General features: G+C 42.6%; 1 protein-coding gene across 4 annotated transcripts in view; it reads right to left on the bottom strand.

The window, feature by feature from the left end:
• FSTL4 (follistatin like 4) overlaps window positions 1-17548 on the bottom strand; it is a 208126-nt gene that overhangs the window by 88643 nt on the left and 101935 nt on the right. For all 4 annotated transcript variants that reach the window (XM_054287914.1, XM_054287917.1, XM_054287915.1 and 1 more), the window contains exons 5-6: window positions 10760-10950; window positions 7245-7365 (exon numbers count right to left, since the gene is read on the bottom strand). In XM_054287914.1, coding sequence (XP_054143889.1) covers window positions 7245-7365; window positions 10760-10950 — 312 coding nt within the window. The remainder of the gene's footprint in view (window positions 1-7244; window positions 7366-10759; window positions 10951-17548) is intronic.

Genomic DNA, 17548 nt, shown 5'->3' with positions numbered 1-17548 from the left:
AAATACTATTATTTGTGCATGTGGAATTGCTTCAGTGAACAGTGCCAGCGCAGATCAAATAATTTTTTGAGTAATGGTATTTGCCTGGCTTATGCGCCAGTGAGTCACTCATAAATACTGATAAATATTTAAATATTTTAGTCCTGCTAGAGTGTGTGCAGACATTTGATATGGTTTGTACTACATCACCTCTGAAGCACTACTCCACATGGCAATTTCTTGCATTTAAAACCAAGATTAACAGATCAATGCACCCTGAAAAACATTTTAAGATCAACAGTACATTGTCTTCTAGTGAGTTTTCTTTGCAATTTGTAGACAATAGATTTCCAATAACAACTTGTAATTAAATCACTTTCTCTTATTCAGTCGTTGCATATTAAGAGTGTTGACATTTTACAGATGGTATCTTTGGAAATGAACAAGGGGGAATGGCTTCAAATGAAAGATCCTGGGTTTAGATTAGATTAATTAGGAAGAAATTCTTTCCTGTGAGGGTGGTGAGGCCCTGGCACAGGTGCACAGAGAAGCTGTGGCTGCCCCATCCCTGGAAATGCTCAAGATCGGACAAGGATTGGAGCAACCTGTCCTAGTGGAAGAGGTCCTCACGGCAGGGGGTTAGGACAGGATGAGGCTAAGGACCCTCCCAGTCCAAACCATTCTGTGCTTCCCCATTGGAAAAAATACTGGAGTTTGGAAATTGGCACCTGAGTGTGTGGATTCTGACATGGGAACAGCCAAACCAGTGTCAGGCACCTTCTCTGGATTTCTATGAAAAAATCTGGCCTCTGTTCCTGACATGAAACCACAATCACTCTAATCACATCTGTGTTTACCAGCAATTCTGCTAAAATATTATTTGAGGAGGCTCTCTTAATTGAAGTCATAATGCCAAAATATATAAAGTGTGTACAGTACAAAGCTGAGCAGCACCCCTGATTAAATGAATTAATGTCTGATCTGGAAACCATGTCTGAACATGGAAACATTTCTCTTTTTAGCCCAAGGCAAAACCATGTCCCTCTCTCCACTGGCAAGCATGCATCCACATAGAACATAATTATTCTTGATCTGAGCACTTTTAACTTTTTCTCTGGGACCTTTTTGAAACCTTTTTGCTTAGATTAAACTTGTCTTTCTTGCTAAAAATTAATTCTGATTTTTCTCTTTTTCTGAGAAGATACATTTTGTTCAAAATGCAGCAAAACAATTGAAACTACACAACAAACCAGATTCTGAAAACTGTTTTGTGGAACTGCAAACAATGCAGGGCACTTTGCTGGAGCCCTGAGATATATGTTAGACTTGAAGTGCAAAAGGTTTTTCACAATGAGAAGAGCTTTAAAAGAGAGACAGAAAAAGAAATCAACTCTTTCTTTGCAGAATGTGTTTCTTTGATAGCAAGGGGGGAAAAAAAGAAAAAAAAAAGGAGAAAATCCAAGGAAGAAAATTTTCAACATTCAAGAAGTAGCTGCTCACTAAAATGCAGTACAGATGAACTCACTGTGATATCCCCAGCTGAGGCATCCTACCAGACAAAAATTACATTTCCAGATGCAGCAGGATCATTCCCAGTGCTCAAGCCAAGCATCTTACACTGCGTTTATGAGTGAGGCAAGGAGTTAGGTGCTTCTGAAAATGATCTAAAGTCAAAACATATTGAGCAGGGAGATCTCAGGAGCTGATCAAAGGCTCCTCCATCTTCGAGCACGTGCCCAGAACTCAACCCTGCCCACTCACGAGCCTTTGGGCATTCTCCCCTGTGCTGAGCTGCTGTGTGTGTCTCCAAAACACATCAGCTCCATCCTAAAAACGCCTAAAAATCCAGCATGATGTCACGGCTCAGCCATGGGAATGCTGGTGACAAAGGGCTGTTGCATTGACTTGGGCGCTTGTTGGGCTTTTCTGTCATCCCTGTTCAGCCACTTAGTACTTTCTGCAGGAATCAAGCTGAATTGTTTTCAATTTCTGCTTTTTCCCTTGACTTTTTTATATTTTTAGTTTTGCTTCTGCTATAAGATTACATTATTGCAATAGCAGTAATATACTAATAATGAAAATAATAACAGTGACAATAATAACGAAATATTACTACTAGTAGTACTAAATGCCCAATAAGTTGCCTTCATCCTCGGTAACACACCTGCACACCATTCCTCGAGGCAATCAAGAATGGGCTGCTTTGACCAGCTAAAGAAAATCTCATTTCTTTGCTGAGGAGCTCCTCTAACACCACATCAAACCAAAAGCAGAGGCTGCTGCTCCCCTGCTTGCCCAGCTGTGTTTGAAGTTGGGCTATCACATCGCTCACAGAAGCAATCAATGCTGGTAAGCTAATGAATTATTTCCAAGTTTGTACCAATATCTGCAGCAACATGAAAGAAAAATCACATACCAGGGAGATGACAGCGGGAGAGGCAGAGCATGGGGCACAAACTGTCAATATTTCAGAGCTATGATTTGATTCTGTAGATAACTGTTGCTACAACATTGCTCAAGAAAACACTGCAAGCAAAACATTTTATCTCACAATATACTTGTCCACTGTAATTATCTGGGCTTGACCAATCCAGCTGGGAGGAAACAGCAACAAATACCTGACTGTAGGTGCTGTGCTACCAAGAACAGCCCCATGAATTTGAGAATAAACACTTCATTTGAACGTGGATTTTACAGGTGCAATTGCTGCTGGAACAGTTGGCTTGCCACACGTGTGTGGAGTGAATATACACACACACAGAGCAAATAGGGGTATTTGTTTTCCTCAAACAATATTTATTCACCATTATCACCTTGTTTATTATGAGACCATAGAGTTGGTTATGCTGATTTATCTACTAAGAACAGATACCCTGCTGAAAGCCTCTTCCTCCCTCAACATCTTCCTCTCCCACTTGACCCTGCAAACCCCTTTTTATGCTTCATTCCCTGTAGAGCTTTGCTTTTTCCCAATCAGCACCAATCCCCATAATTTTGGGACAATTAAAAGCTCTGCTTTAAAGTTGTTTCTAGTGAATCAGAAAGATGCACTCAAAAATAAATCTACTCCACACTTCTAGTGAGCCTCTGGAGGATGGTGGAGGAATCAGGAATGGATTGCCCCCTTCTCCACACCACACAGCCATGGGGAATACAACTCCTGGAGATGTCAGGATCACTGCAGTAAATCTGGAGCCAGTCCAACACTGCTCCTCTGCATTGGCAGCGATTTACCTGACACCTATGGCCAGCCCAGGCTCTCAAATTCATTTTTTCACCCAGTTCATTCAAATTCCATCTGGTCTCCCAGCCCCTGGGGCTGGCACCATCCACTCTCCCTGGCATTTCCCTGACCTCCTGCTGAAAGTGTGCACATCTCATTTTCATACTTCTTCCTTGTGCTTTTTTGGTTAATATTAAGGACATTAAAAAAGGGAAGATTTGACCTAAAACAGAGTCAGAGAGTAAAGAAAAACATTGTCTTATACTCGTTAATTGGAGTTAAGAGAAGAGCACATTAATCCTGCAGCTGCTGCTGCATTCATTCCTGCATGAAAAATGTCCCTACTTGTGTTTTTTAGACAGCAATATATCCATGGATGACATGCCTCTCATCTTAGAGAAACAGCAATCTTCTGTCTACATGTAACTTATATGCAACAGACCATGGCAAATAACAACTGGACTGAAAAATAACAAATTGGTATTTTTCTTTCAAACTTCATTTGTAGGTTGTTTTGGTCTAGCTATGACATCAGGAAAGTACCTTAATGGGCCATGATCTAGAATTTAAGGGGATTTTATTGTTGGTTTAATAACTCCTTATTAGCTAAACAGTGTTGACAGGATAAAGGCATTTTGATGGGATGCATCTTTTCCCTCTCCCTCAATTATCTGTATTACAAATTGACCTGTCCATATTGATGATGAGGAGGAGGAGGATACAGATCTAGAAGATTACACAGATTTTTTTTTTTTTTAAGTTGGGCTTTCACATCTGCCAACCTGCCACTTTCCCATTAGAGAAGACAACAGGAATGCCAGAAATGTCATGCCTAATTTTAATGACCTCCACTCCGATACAGTGCCAGAAGTTAGATCCAAAAACCACCCATCAGAGCATTCCTAAAAGTGTGACTCAGCTGGGTGATGTGCTTGCCAGCTCACCAGGCTATCTCTGTGCTGATTAATTAGATCATGCACTGCTTTAGCTCTTATGCCATCTAAGCCTTTCATTTATTAGTCATGTATTGAATCTTCGTGACAACTTAAAGAAAAGACAACAGACAAATAATCTTTCTAGTGCTCTATTTTTGGCGTGTGAAAAATCTCCAGATCATCATATAATTTTTTTTTAATTACAGTCCTGAGACTCCTTATGTAATAAAAATTTATTAATGAGGAATTAGAAGACATCTACAAGTGGTTCTTACCAGATCTGCCAGGAGAGCGTTTCATCTGTCTTATGCACTACTTGTGTATGATTAAGGCAATCTGAAAATTGACACTTTAATCCTGTGTTAACAGATTTCTAGTCATCCTCATAGATGCAAGAAAATGCTTAACAGCTTAATTCTTGGGATTAAGGAACAAAAGAACTTTCAGAAAGCCAGAAAAAGATGGTAGGTTTAGAAGGAAGGCCGCTATTTCTGTCCATAATCCAAAACTGTGCATTAAAATGTGTAAGAAAACTATTAGCATGGTTAGAAGTTATGATTAAAAACAACACCTATTAGATTTAGTGCTTGTTCTGGCAAAACCACATTTCAGAAAATGTAAGACTGGATTTCTCTCATTCATGCACTTTTCATTTATTTACAGATGATCAACATGATGAGGAAGAAACATAACCTTTGGGTTCCTGAGGGTCTTAGAGAGAGAGGATGGATCAAGGGAAAGCAAGAGGCACACATGGAGTGAGAGAAAGAGGCCATTTTGTGGCTCTGTGAGTTACAGCAAGGCCACAAGGCTCTCCAAAATGAAATACAACTTGTAATGCAGCACAAGAATGTCAGATGGGGAAGCTCTTCACATTATCAAGGTCATTTTCAAACCTTTCCAACACTGCGACTCTCCACCAGAGCACAGAGCACCAAAACAGATGTGACAGAGTCTGAGAGGATAAATTAGATTGAGACTTTCTGATGTCACTGAATTCTGGTAATTGTGTTACTCAGCTTGCCGTGCCCATACCTTGTTGCCAGCCTGTGGCAGCCACAATTCATGGCTTGGGTGAACTTCAAGCAACAAAAAGATCTCTCTAATAGGAAAAAATAGGGGAAATGTGCCGGATGCACATTTGATGTTCCTTTAAACTAGTGCTGCAAGCCAAATTCTGACTCATAACAAAGCAGAAATCTGATAAACAAAATTTTCATAAACCAAAGTGTGCCCTTAAGTGTTTAAAGTATTTTTTCCTACATCATTTAATAAAGTAAAGGGAAAAAATATACTTCAACCAGGCATTAAATTTGCTTCCAGGTTCCCCAAAATTTCAGAAGTTGCAAGCAAATTAACTTTGGTTTTAAATTAAAAGTTGGTGAGCCATTACCTGCTCTTGATAAAAAGTCAGGATTCTGGGAAAACTGAAAATGGAGAAGTCAGTCTAGTTTTCAGCTTCACTTGGTGAGCAATTCTGTTCAGATACTAAATTTCTCTGACAAACAGTCATTGTTACCTTGTGTTTTGTTAAGATAATTATGCAGTTCATCAATATTATTGTGATTAATTGGTTAATATTTTGTACTTGTCTTATTTTCATTGCCTACGTAAAATTCCCTGAACCAAACCCCACAGAAATAATTCTTGGAATTTAGGTTTAAGTTGATATGACTTTGAAAACCCATTGATCTAAAAATGCTCCCAAATAACTGCATGTCAAGCCTTTATAACTGGGTTAATACACTTTATGCCTTCTTAATGTACGAGATTTTATGTTTTACTGTATATCTGCTGCGTTCAGTTAAATGCAGGTGTGGTTCAAACAGGTCCATGGTGACAACTGGGGCTAATCTTAAAGCACTTTAAACACCTCCCAATATTTAAAGGCTGCCTAGAGGAGAGCTGAAGATGGACTTTTGACAAGGGCATGGTATGACAGGACAAGGGGGAGTGGCTTCAAATGGCAGAGGGCAGGACTAGGCTGGATATTTTATGAAGAAATCCTTCCCTGTGAGGGTGTGAGGCCCTGGCACAGGGTGCCCAGAGCAGCTGTGGCTGCCCCATCCCTGGAAGTGTCCAGGGCCAGGTTGGACAGGACTTGGAGTGACCTGGTCAAGTGCCAGGTGTCCTTGCCCATGGCAGGGGATGGAACTTGATAATCTTTAAGGTCCCTTTCAACCCAAACCATTCTGTGATTATTATCTAAATTGTTTTTTTTTTTAATGAACAGCTGTAAATCAAGAAAACAGACATCACCCTCTTAAGAAAGGAATCCTGCTTAAGAGGTAACCAGATTGTTATTGGCCCTTTCCCTGCACTCAGCAGAGTGAGTCAATGGTTGAATCCTGCTTCAGTTTTAGCCACAATGTCTTAACCACACCCAAGTTCTCTGTAGCTCACTATCCTGATTAATAAATAACCCTGCCCATTTCCCTTTTTCTTAGTATCCCAAAGGAACACACAACAATACAACTTTCTATCATGCAGATGAAAGAGACAGTGTGGGCCTTTTCCAGGGAAGGACTTCAAAAATCTTGCTTACCTTAAAGCAAGAATTATTTATGAAGATAAATGGGATAATAGAAATATTTATTGTATCTCACTGTTTAAGCAGCTCTGTGATCCTCAGATCCTTGCACAGGATGCTGAGATTTGTATTACGATTGCAAACTCTAATACACTCATTAACATGGAAACAACATGTAGAAAACATAATTCCCAGGCAAAATATTCAGTAAATACCTTCCCCACAGCAAACTAACCCATATTATCACAGGGCCTTTGGACAGGTTTCCATCTTGTTTCTTTAGGGTTAATCAAACCACGTACTCAGGCCTACAGACCTTGGCCAGGCCACCATCTCTCCCTTGCCATCAACAAGAAGCACAACAAAACAGAAGAAAATAAACTTGACACACCTGTACCAACCTCCTGCTCCACGCTGCGGAGCACAGACACCTTGGAAACAAGCCTTGCAAAGTGTTTTCATGGCAATAAAGACAAAAAAAGCATCATCTTGGCTAACCATGTCCAGGAAGACAAGAGTGCCCTCACAGATATTGCCATGCTCCAAAGAGCCAGGAGAGAGCAAAGCAGGGACTCACGGAAGGCTGTGTAGAGCTCCTGCAGGCTCAGGTGGCCGTCGTTGTTGTAATCATCAAACTGGAGAAGGTCTTCAAGTGTACAGCCCAGTAAATCACCCTCCAGGTCCTCCTTCTTCATCAACTGCAGCAAAGAGAACAGGTGACCTTACATGTAATGCAATGCTACACACTGCTGGCCTGGCTCACCAGCAGATTTTCCATGAAATGACCTTTGGGGACATAGATAAGAGATAGAGTATCATATCTATCATTATATATTTGCTTTCTAACAAGATATTTATATTCCTGCAGCACTTCACAGACCATGGATTGAAGAGCCCCTTCCTTTACCAGCAGCACAGAAATGCATTTTTGTTTTGAAAATGGACTGAAAAATAAATATTCAACAGGGGAAAAGGAAAGTCTGCTTCTCCTTTCTCCTCTGTAAGTAAGGACAAAATAGTATGCCCTGATTTTACGACTATTACAGGCAACAGTGGATGGTGTACACAACACTGATGTGCTTTTCCAACCCCTGAGAGTTTGCTTCTTTTGTTTTTTCAGCATTTCATCTGGGTTCTCTGAATTTATGGTAGAAGATGAAGAAAACTGCTGAACTGTTGCATCTTCCAGGCAGGAAAGCTTTTTCCTGTAGGCCAGGGATTCTTTTATTTACTATTCTAGTCTTGACCCATTATGTTGAAGCAATTTAAAGTAATAATGCTAAAAAGATGACCCTTCACCTAGCAAGTAAAAAATATTCAATAAAAGTGAGATCAACCATAACTTCCAAGATCAATCCTCTAAAGATGGAAATTTCCCTTTGTCTACCCTTTGTATAGAAAATTGATTAACTTTTCATAAGACTGACAAGTTTTTACTAGTCCTTTTGATTTAATGTCAGGGACAAAAACAGTGGAAAACACTTCAGCTGTGACACACTTAGCAGATTTACAAACCTGACTTTAAAATATATTAAAGATTTAAATGGAAATAATATTCCAATTACCACCTTTGTTAATAGCCTTATATATCCATGGTTGCAAAACTACATGGTAATTTCACTGTTGGGTCCAGAGAGAAAATATTGGATAGGGTCTACCAGCAGACAGGAGGCAAACCAGCTCTAAATAGAAGGGGATGGGCCAACTGCCGCCATTGCTTTGCTCAAAGCAATTCTGTTGCGGAGAACACACAGATGGGTGCTGGATCGATGAAGCACCATCCCCATTCTCCTTTGGGGTGAACCCCTCTGCAATGAGCCTCCTAAAGATCCACTTCCAGGTCTTAAAAATCTCTTTTTACTGCAGCAGTGCAAGTCACCTGCCTTGAGTTTTTTGCTTGCAGACAAAGTTACAGTGCTCGAGAGACTATTTTTCTTTTAAATAAAACAAAGCAAAGGCACAGCACCAGCTCATCCAGCAGTCAGAGGGAACAAGATCTCACTGCATCACGTTCAGCTCAGCTTGCTCTGCCCATGGGCAATGAAATTCCCACCTTTTGGGGAAATTTAAAGTTGCAGAGAGCTTCAAACTAGAGAGCTAATGCAAATTAATTACAAATCTACCTAAGAAAGAGGTAAGAATAGTTCTGTTAAGAATATAACCCAGGTAGTTAAAAATGGCTCATTATAAAAAAAAAAAAAAAAAAAAATCTCTTGAAACCTGGGTGGACAAACTGCTCTTGTAAGAACACATAAAAATCATCTCATTAAAGAGAAAAAAATAAAGCACTGGCATGCTTTATATAAATAAGCTGCGAATCCTGCTGCTGTGAGAGGCCAGAGCTGCCCACAGATGTGTCCCCAGCCTGGTTGGGACTCAGCCATGCTGCCACCAAGGGGCTCAAGACCAGAGACACTCAGCTCAGGGCTAAAAGCACTTGTGGTTTATCTAAATTGTGCATTAATAGGTATTATTTTGTCTTTTGAGAGATGATCCCACTGTCAATTCAGCCAAGCTATTGGCCAGATTGCATGGAGAATGGTTGGGTGAGAGGGCTCCTGGCTGAGGCTGAGCTTATTCTGGTCCATCAAAATGTAATGGGCTCCAGATGTTCAGGCACATTTTCTGATTTTGATAACAGTGAGAAGAATTAAAATAAGAGTAGCCAATGTCTGTGTTTGCACTTGTGAGAGAGACCTGGGCTCCAGGCACATCTCAAACAAAGCCCAGAGGAGCTTTGAGGCAGACCTTACAGCACTGCCTGAGCTCCTTTGCAATAACAATTGCTTGCAGGATGCCAAATCTTTATTTCCATGAGAGTTTTAAAATCCTAATAAAATAAGTTTCATGTAAAAAGGGCAAAAAAATTGGACAATAGAACAGACACTTAGATCCCACTATGTAAAATCCAGCTTTGAATTCAGATAAAAGTGTTTTCTTATAGCTACCATGTCTTTATGAAAAAATCATTGCCTTCAGAGGAAATATTGCATATATTCATAGCCCTGAGATCTAAGGGAATTTACACTGACACTTTGCATTGTGTGGAAAGGATCAAGCATCCTGTAAACAGCCTGAGGACTAAAATGCAGCACAAACTGTCCAGGAGAGGAGTGAGCTCAGGGAGGAGCAGGCTCGTGCCTGCAACACCAACATGCTCTGTGTTCCCTGGGAAGGCAGAGTGCAGATGAGACACTCAAATGTGAAATTACTCGGAACAACCTGGTCTGTGGCAGGTGTCCCTGCCCATGGCAGGGGGTGGAACGAGGTCAGCTTTAAGGTCCCTCTTCCCACCCAAACTATTCCATAATTCTATGAAGGAACAGCTTTGGAAACTGGAATAGGTCCTAGATAGGACTGGCTTCCAAAGGCTCCTAGAAGGCATTTGCTTCTAATTCTTCTCATGGATGACATGATAGAATGGAAAGATATTTTACAGGACTGTTTTCCCAGGTCTGCAAGTGCAAAGAGCAAGTTGAGGCCACAGAGTACCCAGAGTGACTGTTTGGTTCACTTTACCAAGGAGATGAATTCCAACAGCACAGCATGCCTGAAATTAGAAGTAATAGTTTTTTCAAGCTCTTACCTTTTCTATCAATTTCTGCTAATCCACAATGCAGCATCTGCCCAGGGATTTTAGGACAATATACCTGCTGACAAACATCCCAACTTTGCTGTCACATTACTCCATGCTAATGCACAGTCCAGAACGCAGGGAGAAGAACTGAGAGATTGCTGCCTAACTTACATGCACCTAAAAAATCTAAATTGATTCTCCCCAAGCCAGCTAACTGGAAATACTTCAGAAGATGTCAGTCAGCACAGCAAGGATTATTATCTATTTTGAGAAGTATGGATGGGGCTGGAAAACTGCCATGTTTTTTGTTTGGAGATGAGCTTCAAATGCTTGAGACAATGCTGGGAGATGCAGAGAGAGACTCACTGACTGTGTTAGACTTTCCTCCTGTACTTGCTGCTGACTGGACAGGTACAAATGACCATTCCCACCCGAGTGCTGCTGCGTTACATTCAATTCACACTTCAAATGAAAATCCACTTCATAATTCCATTCTCACTGAACAATAAACCTACCTGAGCCAGTTCAGAGCTGCTGAGGTGCTCATCACTGTTGAGATCCAAGTGCTTAAAGAGCTCTCCAATGAGGAATCGCTGCTGGGCTGGCCTGTCCTTGGCCAGGCTGCCAGGGGGGCTCTGCCTCCGGGCCTGCAGGTCCAGCAGGATGCTCTTCAGCCGGCTGTAGTCTGCCATTGTGCACCTGTCCCCTGAGAAATAACACAGCATTACTGCACCACCTGCATTTATCTTTATCTCTTCAAAGGACTGAGGTCCTAAAAGGAAAAATTAGGTACATATGTCTGCATATTCAGCTCCGCACTTGAGGAGCTCCTGCGGTTGTTGCCTTTTGTAATAGCCTGGCAGATTTTCTAAATCCTGCTGTCAGGGATAGTCCTCAGCATGCTACCTTCCAGATTTTATAGGGCTTCAGTTATAGACTGCCACACTCAGTTTTGTAACTCCAACAAATATTAAATTGGCTCTATGCTTTTCTATATGAATAAATTTATCCCATAAAGTAAAAAATAAATCTAGCGAAGCTGATGTTTAGGAAGTTCCACTAATGTAGCTGGTACCTCAGGCTGTCACCCTGTGTCGAACATGGGGCTGGTCTCAGGGAACCCCCAGAGGCAGCCTGGGGTGGTAGAAGGCCAGAGGAAGGACAGTGAGGAGTGCAGGGCTGTGGGGAGCCCCTGCAGCTGTGGTGTCACTGGTGCCTGCTCTCATCACCCTGCTGCAGACTGAAATAAACACTGTGCTGTCCCTGACCAGGGAAAAAGGTTATTACCAGGGAAAAGCCCTCAAGCCACTCTCCCTGAAGTGACTCTGGCTTGGCTGAAGAAATCAGATTGAATCCTCCTGACCCTGAAAGCTCACGCTGTGCCTGCAGCATCCAGCTCTTCCCCTCCTCGAGGAAATGCATCCACATGCCAAAGTGGTACGAGATATTATGACTCTTTTCTGCTCGTCTGTTGGCTGGCAGAGCTCAGCAGAATGAGAAATGGCAGCTGTCCTTCTGTGCAAATCTGTTTTCTTTAGTGCAGAGCACAGTGGCTGGTGCCTTGCAGGAGCCTTGGGGCAGACCCTGGAGCACCCTCAGGCTCCAGCTGTCCCACACTCTGTGGGTACCAACCACACCCCACCAACAGCATCAGCACCTCCAGCTGTTCCCCTCAGATGTCCTTATGTCTATAATGTAACTTCCCCATAATGTAAAAGCATTACTCTCTGCAATACTGGGTTTAAATCAAACCTTTCCTTTATATCCCATCACTGATCCTCTTGGATTAAATCTCAGATTTAATCTTAAATCTAAGAGAAGATGGTCCCACCTCAGTTTAAGGTACAATACCCTTGTAGACCAGCTCCCCAAAGACTCTAAACATTACTCCTCTGAAAAATAACAGAAGACTCTGGCACAGTGACAACTAATGTTCCTGTCCCTTTCTTGCTGAGCTGCAACATTTTGGACCTCTCGGTCCCACTACAACTGAAACCCAATTAAAATTCCAGGTGGGAGGCACTTCTCTGATAGCAAACCCATCTACTGTCAAGGTTTTTTTTCACCCTTCATATTTTGTGCTCACAACTTCAAAAGCATTATGACCTGAGAAGGTGAGAGAGGACACAGAGGCTGAACATGTGCTCACCAGCCAGGTCAGTGCCCTCCTGCTACACGAGCAACGACTGCAAGACAAGGCTTATTTCCTGCCCTGAACTCAGTCCCATCTAGTTTGGAGAGCTTCCCGCTGCTCAGGGATATTAAACAACTGGTAAATTTTGCCTTCCCTCTAAACAACCGCCAAAAAGCACCAGGTCCCACTTGGGGATCAGACTTGTTTACAGAAAAAACAAGGCTATTCAGCTACTATGAGTTTATTATTCTTGACTTCTTTATTCCAAACCATGTCATTTGACGGTTTGAGAAGGCAGTATATATTTTTTTCATTCAATCACCAGCTTATTTAAGAGAAAACCTGATTACTGTACCCATTTAGTCAAGCTATTCTGTTGTATATACTATTTTAGCTACTGCAATAATATTTTTTTCTCTTAGCTGGAATTTTATTTTCAATCAAAAGTTAATCCCAGAAATGTATCTAGGGCTAATGAAGACAGGGAAAGCGATTTAATTTTCTTCCACTTCTGTTTCTGCTTTGTGATTTCCATTAGTGAACCCCAGTAGTGCTTCAGGCAAGGTAATGGTGACACCTGGGTGGGCTGACCCACTTACCCTGTGCTCCCCACAAGGACAGGCCAAAGCAGTTCTTACTTTACACCCTCCAGGTTTGTTTTCAGCAGCTGGGACTTTTTTTTTGGCAGATATTTGCTGTTACTTGGGCTTTCCCAGCCTTCCTCCCTCAGCACTAACCCAAGTGTCACATCTACAGGGGGTTTTCACACTTGCAGGGATGGGGACTCCACCACGATCCTGGGCTGGATGGAGTCAACTCAAAAGATGTTTTTCCTAATCCTCAACCTAAGCCCCCCTGGTACAACTTGAAGCCATTTCATCCATTTCATCTCATCCTGTCATTTACTACTTGGGAGTAGAGATCGACCCTCTCTTGGCTACAACTTTCTTCCAAGCAGTTACAGAGAGGGAGAAAGTCCCCCTGCCTCTTTTCTCAGGCTGAATCCCCAGTTCCCTCAAGCATGGTGTGAGCCAGGGGACAGTGATCTCCTTTCACTGACTTACAACCCTCCTGCATCCTTCCATGCTCAGAAAACAAAGCCACCACAAAACTGCTTTTCTTGAAAAACTGCACACTGCTCTGGGCTGCCAGCCAGCCCAAGGTAAATGTGCCCATTTACCTTGGGGGTCACAGCCATGCTGCAGCTTCCAGGCAAGTGTGATGGGCACTAAGGGTGAAATAAAGGAAAGCACAGAAGGATAGAGCTGGTGACAGCTCTGGCAGCAATTCCCAAATCCTGCTATAAACTCATAATACATTTTCCCCCATCACACTGTTGCTATGTTCAGGGTCACGGATCCAGCAGACCTCCATCCTGCACAGCAGGGTAAGGCCAGTCCATGGTGAACACATCAAAGAAAACCAGCAGTAAGACAATTATGTCTCTTATTTAAAAAATAAGTCCAGTTTCACATGTTGCTAACATATGCTGCAGGCAGAAAGTCAGAAGGTGCTTCTAGCCCCTGTCAAATCAATACCTTCACTTCCTTCTGGAGAAAATCACACTCCCCAGCTCTGCTGGAAGTGGGTCCCAAGCCTCTCTCCAGAGTGGGGATGTGACAGACTGCATGGGTCTCACACCTTTGCACATTTTCCCTGACATCCCAGACATCTGAGGGCTGCAGTGACACAGCAGCAGTTGGGCAGAGCCCAGCAGTGCTGAGCTGTTCAGCAGCACACAAGTAAAAGCAATAAAGTTCTGTCCCAGGGCGTGAGATTGATAATTTGCTCCTTTGACTGAACTAAAAAATCAATAGAAAAATGCACTACAACTGTAATCTATATATGCATATAAACATATAATTTATATACTTATTCTTACTGTAGTGGAAGAACAGAGGGAAAACTTCTCCAGGTCATTTGAAGTACTGTGACCTGAAATTATAACTTTACACTAAGTCTGTCCAAAGCTCAGCAATTATCTGTGCTTGGGATGTCTGAGCTGATGTGCTGCTGCACAACCCAGACCTAATGCTATTTATTCCAAACTAAATGAGGCACTTCAGCAACCAGACATGGATGTCCTAGAAAAGACACTGCCTGCTCAGCCAAGATATGGAGGAGACACATTCAGGCTACTCAACACATCTGGAAAATCAATACCAAAGACAGCAAGATTCTCCTGCATCAAAGATCCTTCCCCCTTATTTACTAAGCATTATTATTGCATCTTTTAACCTAAGTTCCTGAGAGACTGCTGGCACTGAGCTTGTTTATACATCTTGGAGAGCAAAGCCCTGTATTTCCCCTCCTTCCCTCTCACTCTCTCCTGCTGTCCTGACATCTGTAATCTTCTTACACTGTGCCAAGCATCTACCAACTTTATCTACCAAATACTGTCTCTTTAAGCTTCTGCCACCTCTGGTTCTGTTCTTCCAGGTATTACAAATCTGACTGTTAAGCAAAAAGAATGTCAGAAAAGCTGTCTGTGTGCCCTCTCACTTATCCTCTCACTCTCCTCTCTCTCTGCTGACTGCCCCCAGCAGTTTCCTTTGCAACACAAACTCATCATTAGCAGTTTATCTCATCTCAGGCTGCTCTCCTGGGTAGGTCTTGCTAATGGATGTCTCTCAGCTTGGTTTCCTTGTTAGAGCTTCCCAGGGACTTGGATTCTGCTCACAATTGCAAGCTGTGTTGGGAGGTTTAGTTTGGATGTGTAGGAAAAGGTTCGTCCCTCAGAGGGTGTTTGCACACAGGAACAGCTCCCCAGGGAAAGGACACAGCACCAAGGCTGACAGAGCCCAGGGAGCATTGGGACAATGGTGACGCTGCTGGGGTTATCCTGTGCAGGGCCAGGAGCTGCACCTGATGACCCCTGTGGGCTCCTTCTAACTCAGGATTTTGTGATTCTGTGATTTTAGCTGACCACTGCTGCTCTTCAGAGAGGGGTTTCGAAGTGTTCCCTGTTTCTGAACATCAGGAATGCCACCACACGTGTTCCAGGTGCTGTGTGGTGCTGACAGCTGACCCTCTGTGTGCACTCAGGCACCATCCCCACCACTCAGCTGGGGAACCAACACACACAGAGACACCCACACAAATTCTGGAGGAGCTAATACTGCTATTCTGCCATGCCCTAAACTGATTCTTCAATTCTAGTCCATTATTTCCCTTTTCATGCTGGGGAAGGTCTCCAATGAAAGAAGCCCTTCTTATCAGTTTAGAGCATTTTCAAACCCAGTGAAGCCTAGAACTGTTTGAATTAAAAAAAATAGAAAAACAATAAGACAGAAGAAGAGTAAAAGAAAAATCCAGCATTTTAAGGTGTGATTGCTAAAATGTGGCAAATAACTGTCAAATTTACATGCTCTGCTCCAAGCAATGCTGCTTCTTGCTCTGTTTTGCAGCAGCCACATAATTCATCCTGTTTAGCACTTCTGCATGCTTTGGCAGATAAAATATTGATCAGCCTGCCAAGGAACACAGAATGCCATTATGTTTTTATGTCAGAACTCAGTAATGATCTACATTTATCAAGAGCATCCTCCCTGTGAAAGGTCAGTGGTGAATGTAGCTAAATTGTGATGACAGATCATTAATCCAGCTCCCTCAATAATTGTCCTCTTTAAAAATTTTACTCCTAGTTTCTGTGAATTGCTGCAGGTTTTTACACTTGGATCCCACAGCAATCTTCAACCCAGTTCTGAGTAAAAGCAGATAACAGAGGAACAGCAAGGCTGGAGATGAAAGTGTCCTTCAAAGGAATGCAGGATACAAAATAAAAATAAACTGAGGAAGCGAAGAGCTTCCTTTGATGGGGAAACTAATCTCCCAGTGAAATATTACTGTGCAAGGTGCCTTACAATACAATGATTACTCAAAATGTCAGCACTTCTTTAAATATCAAAAATGATCTGATAACACCTACAGAGCACCAATCCCTGAGACCTTGGTGTGCAGATCACCTGACAGCAGATGTGAGCCTCAACACACACAGGAGTCTTTAGGGGATTTGAGTCCCCCTGGCTCCTGAGCTATTTCTCAGCACAACTACACGGGCTGCAAGAATGGCAGGGGGCACCTGCAGCTCCGCCTAAAATCCGTGAGAGAAGCTGTGCAGCCATTAGCATCCAGGCTAAGAGTGTGTGATTACCAAGAAACACATCACAAGGTATATAAACAAGTTCAAACTTCTTGTGACCCTTCAAAAACTCTCCAGAAGTTTCCCCTGACTGGCATCTCCACACAGCTGGAGCACAAGTACCCAGTCCATATGCTCTCAGCCCTTGAAAATCTGAAACTGTGCTGCCACTCCCAGCACAGGGTTAGACTCAGTGTGGTGTTACCCCTGCAGGTGAGATAGGACATAACAACCCAGAGCCACCAGCCCTGTTTGGCTCCTGGATCTCAGCATCACCTGCCTGAAATCCACCCACCAGGGCAGGACAGTGCTCCTGCTCACTGCCCCCGAGGGGGAGGATGGTAACAGCCCAGTACAAATAACCCACCACTGAAGGGGGAACTCCAGTGGCACTAATTCTCTAGGCAGCCCTTCAGCACCACCATATGTGGCAATAAAGAGCAGCTTGGAGCAGGCTGGAGTGTCATTTCTGAGGCAGGAGGCATTGGAGGTGTCAATTTATTTGACAGATCCTCTCAGACCATGCTGACTATTTTCAGCTGTTCCTATGGCAGTTCCTATTTTCAAGCTCCAGGAAGAAATTCAATGCAGGAGATGAGAGCACTAAGATTTGTTTTCTCATCCGTATCTATAGGGCAAAAAAGATATAGTTACTGAAAATAACATTTCTAGACAAAATTAAAGGGGTTGGAGAAAAGTCCTGTTTTCAAAACAGCCCTTTCCTGTGTTTCACTCAGGTTTTACCTGGCATTGTTAGAAGGGTCAGAAAATGACTAAGCTAAAATGCTATGAATTTATTTCTGAGTGTGGCTCTTTAATTCTTGTGCCATTTATGGCAAAATTCCTCATCAGCACCAGCCTGTTTTCCTACATACAAAATGAAAGTGTTGGCTGGACAGTGGAAATGTGGTCCCAAAAGATCAGACAGCTGAACCTGAGTGAGACATTATGTGAACTCCTTACCCCAATGACCTGCTGCATTACAGCCTGCTTGACTCTACAGAACAAGTTTACATGGGGACAGGAAAA

The sequence above is a fragment of the Melozone crissalis genome, unplaced genomic scaffold (genome assembly GCF_028551555.1).
Source record: "Melozone crissalis strain CALT ecotype California unplaced genomic scaffold, PUWL_Pcris_2 ptg000061l_1, whole genome shotgun sequence".
NCBI classification, from domain to species: Eukaryota; Metazoa; Chordata; class Aves; order Passeriformes; family Passerellidae; genus Melozone; species Melozone crissalis.
Note: the sequence above shows the minus strand (reverse complement) of the source record. Positions and strands in the feature narration are given on the sequence as shown.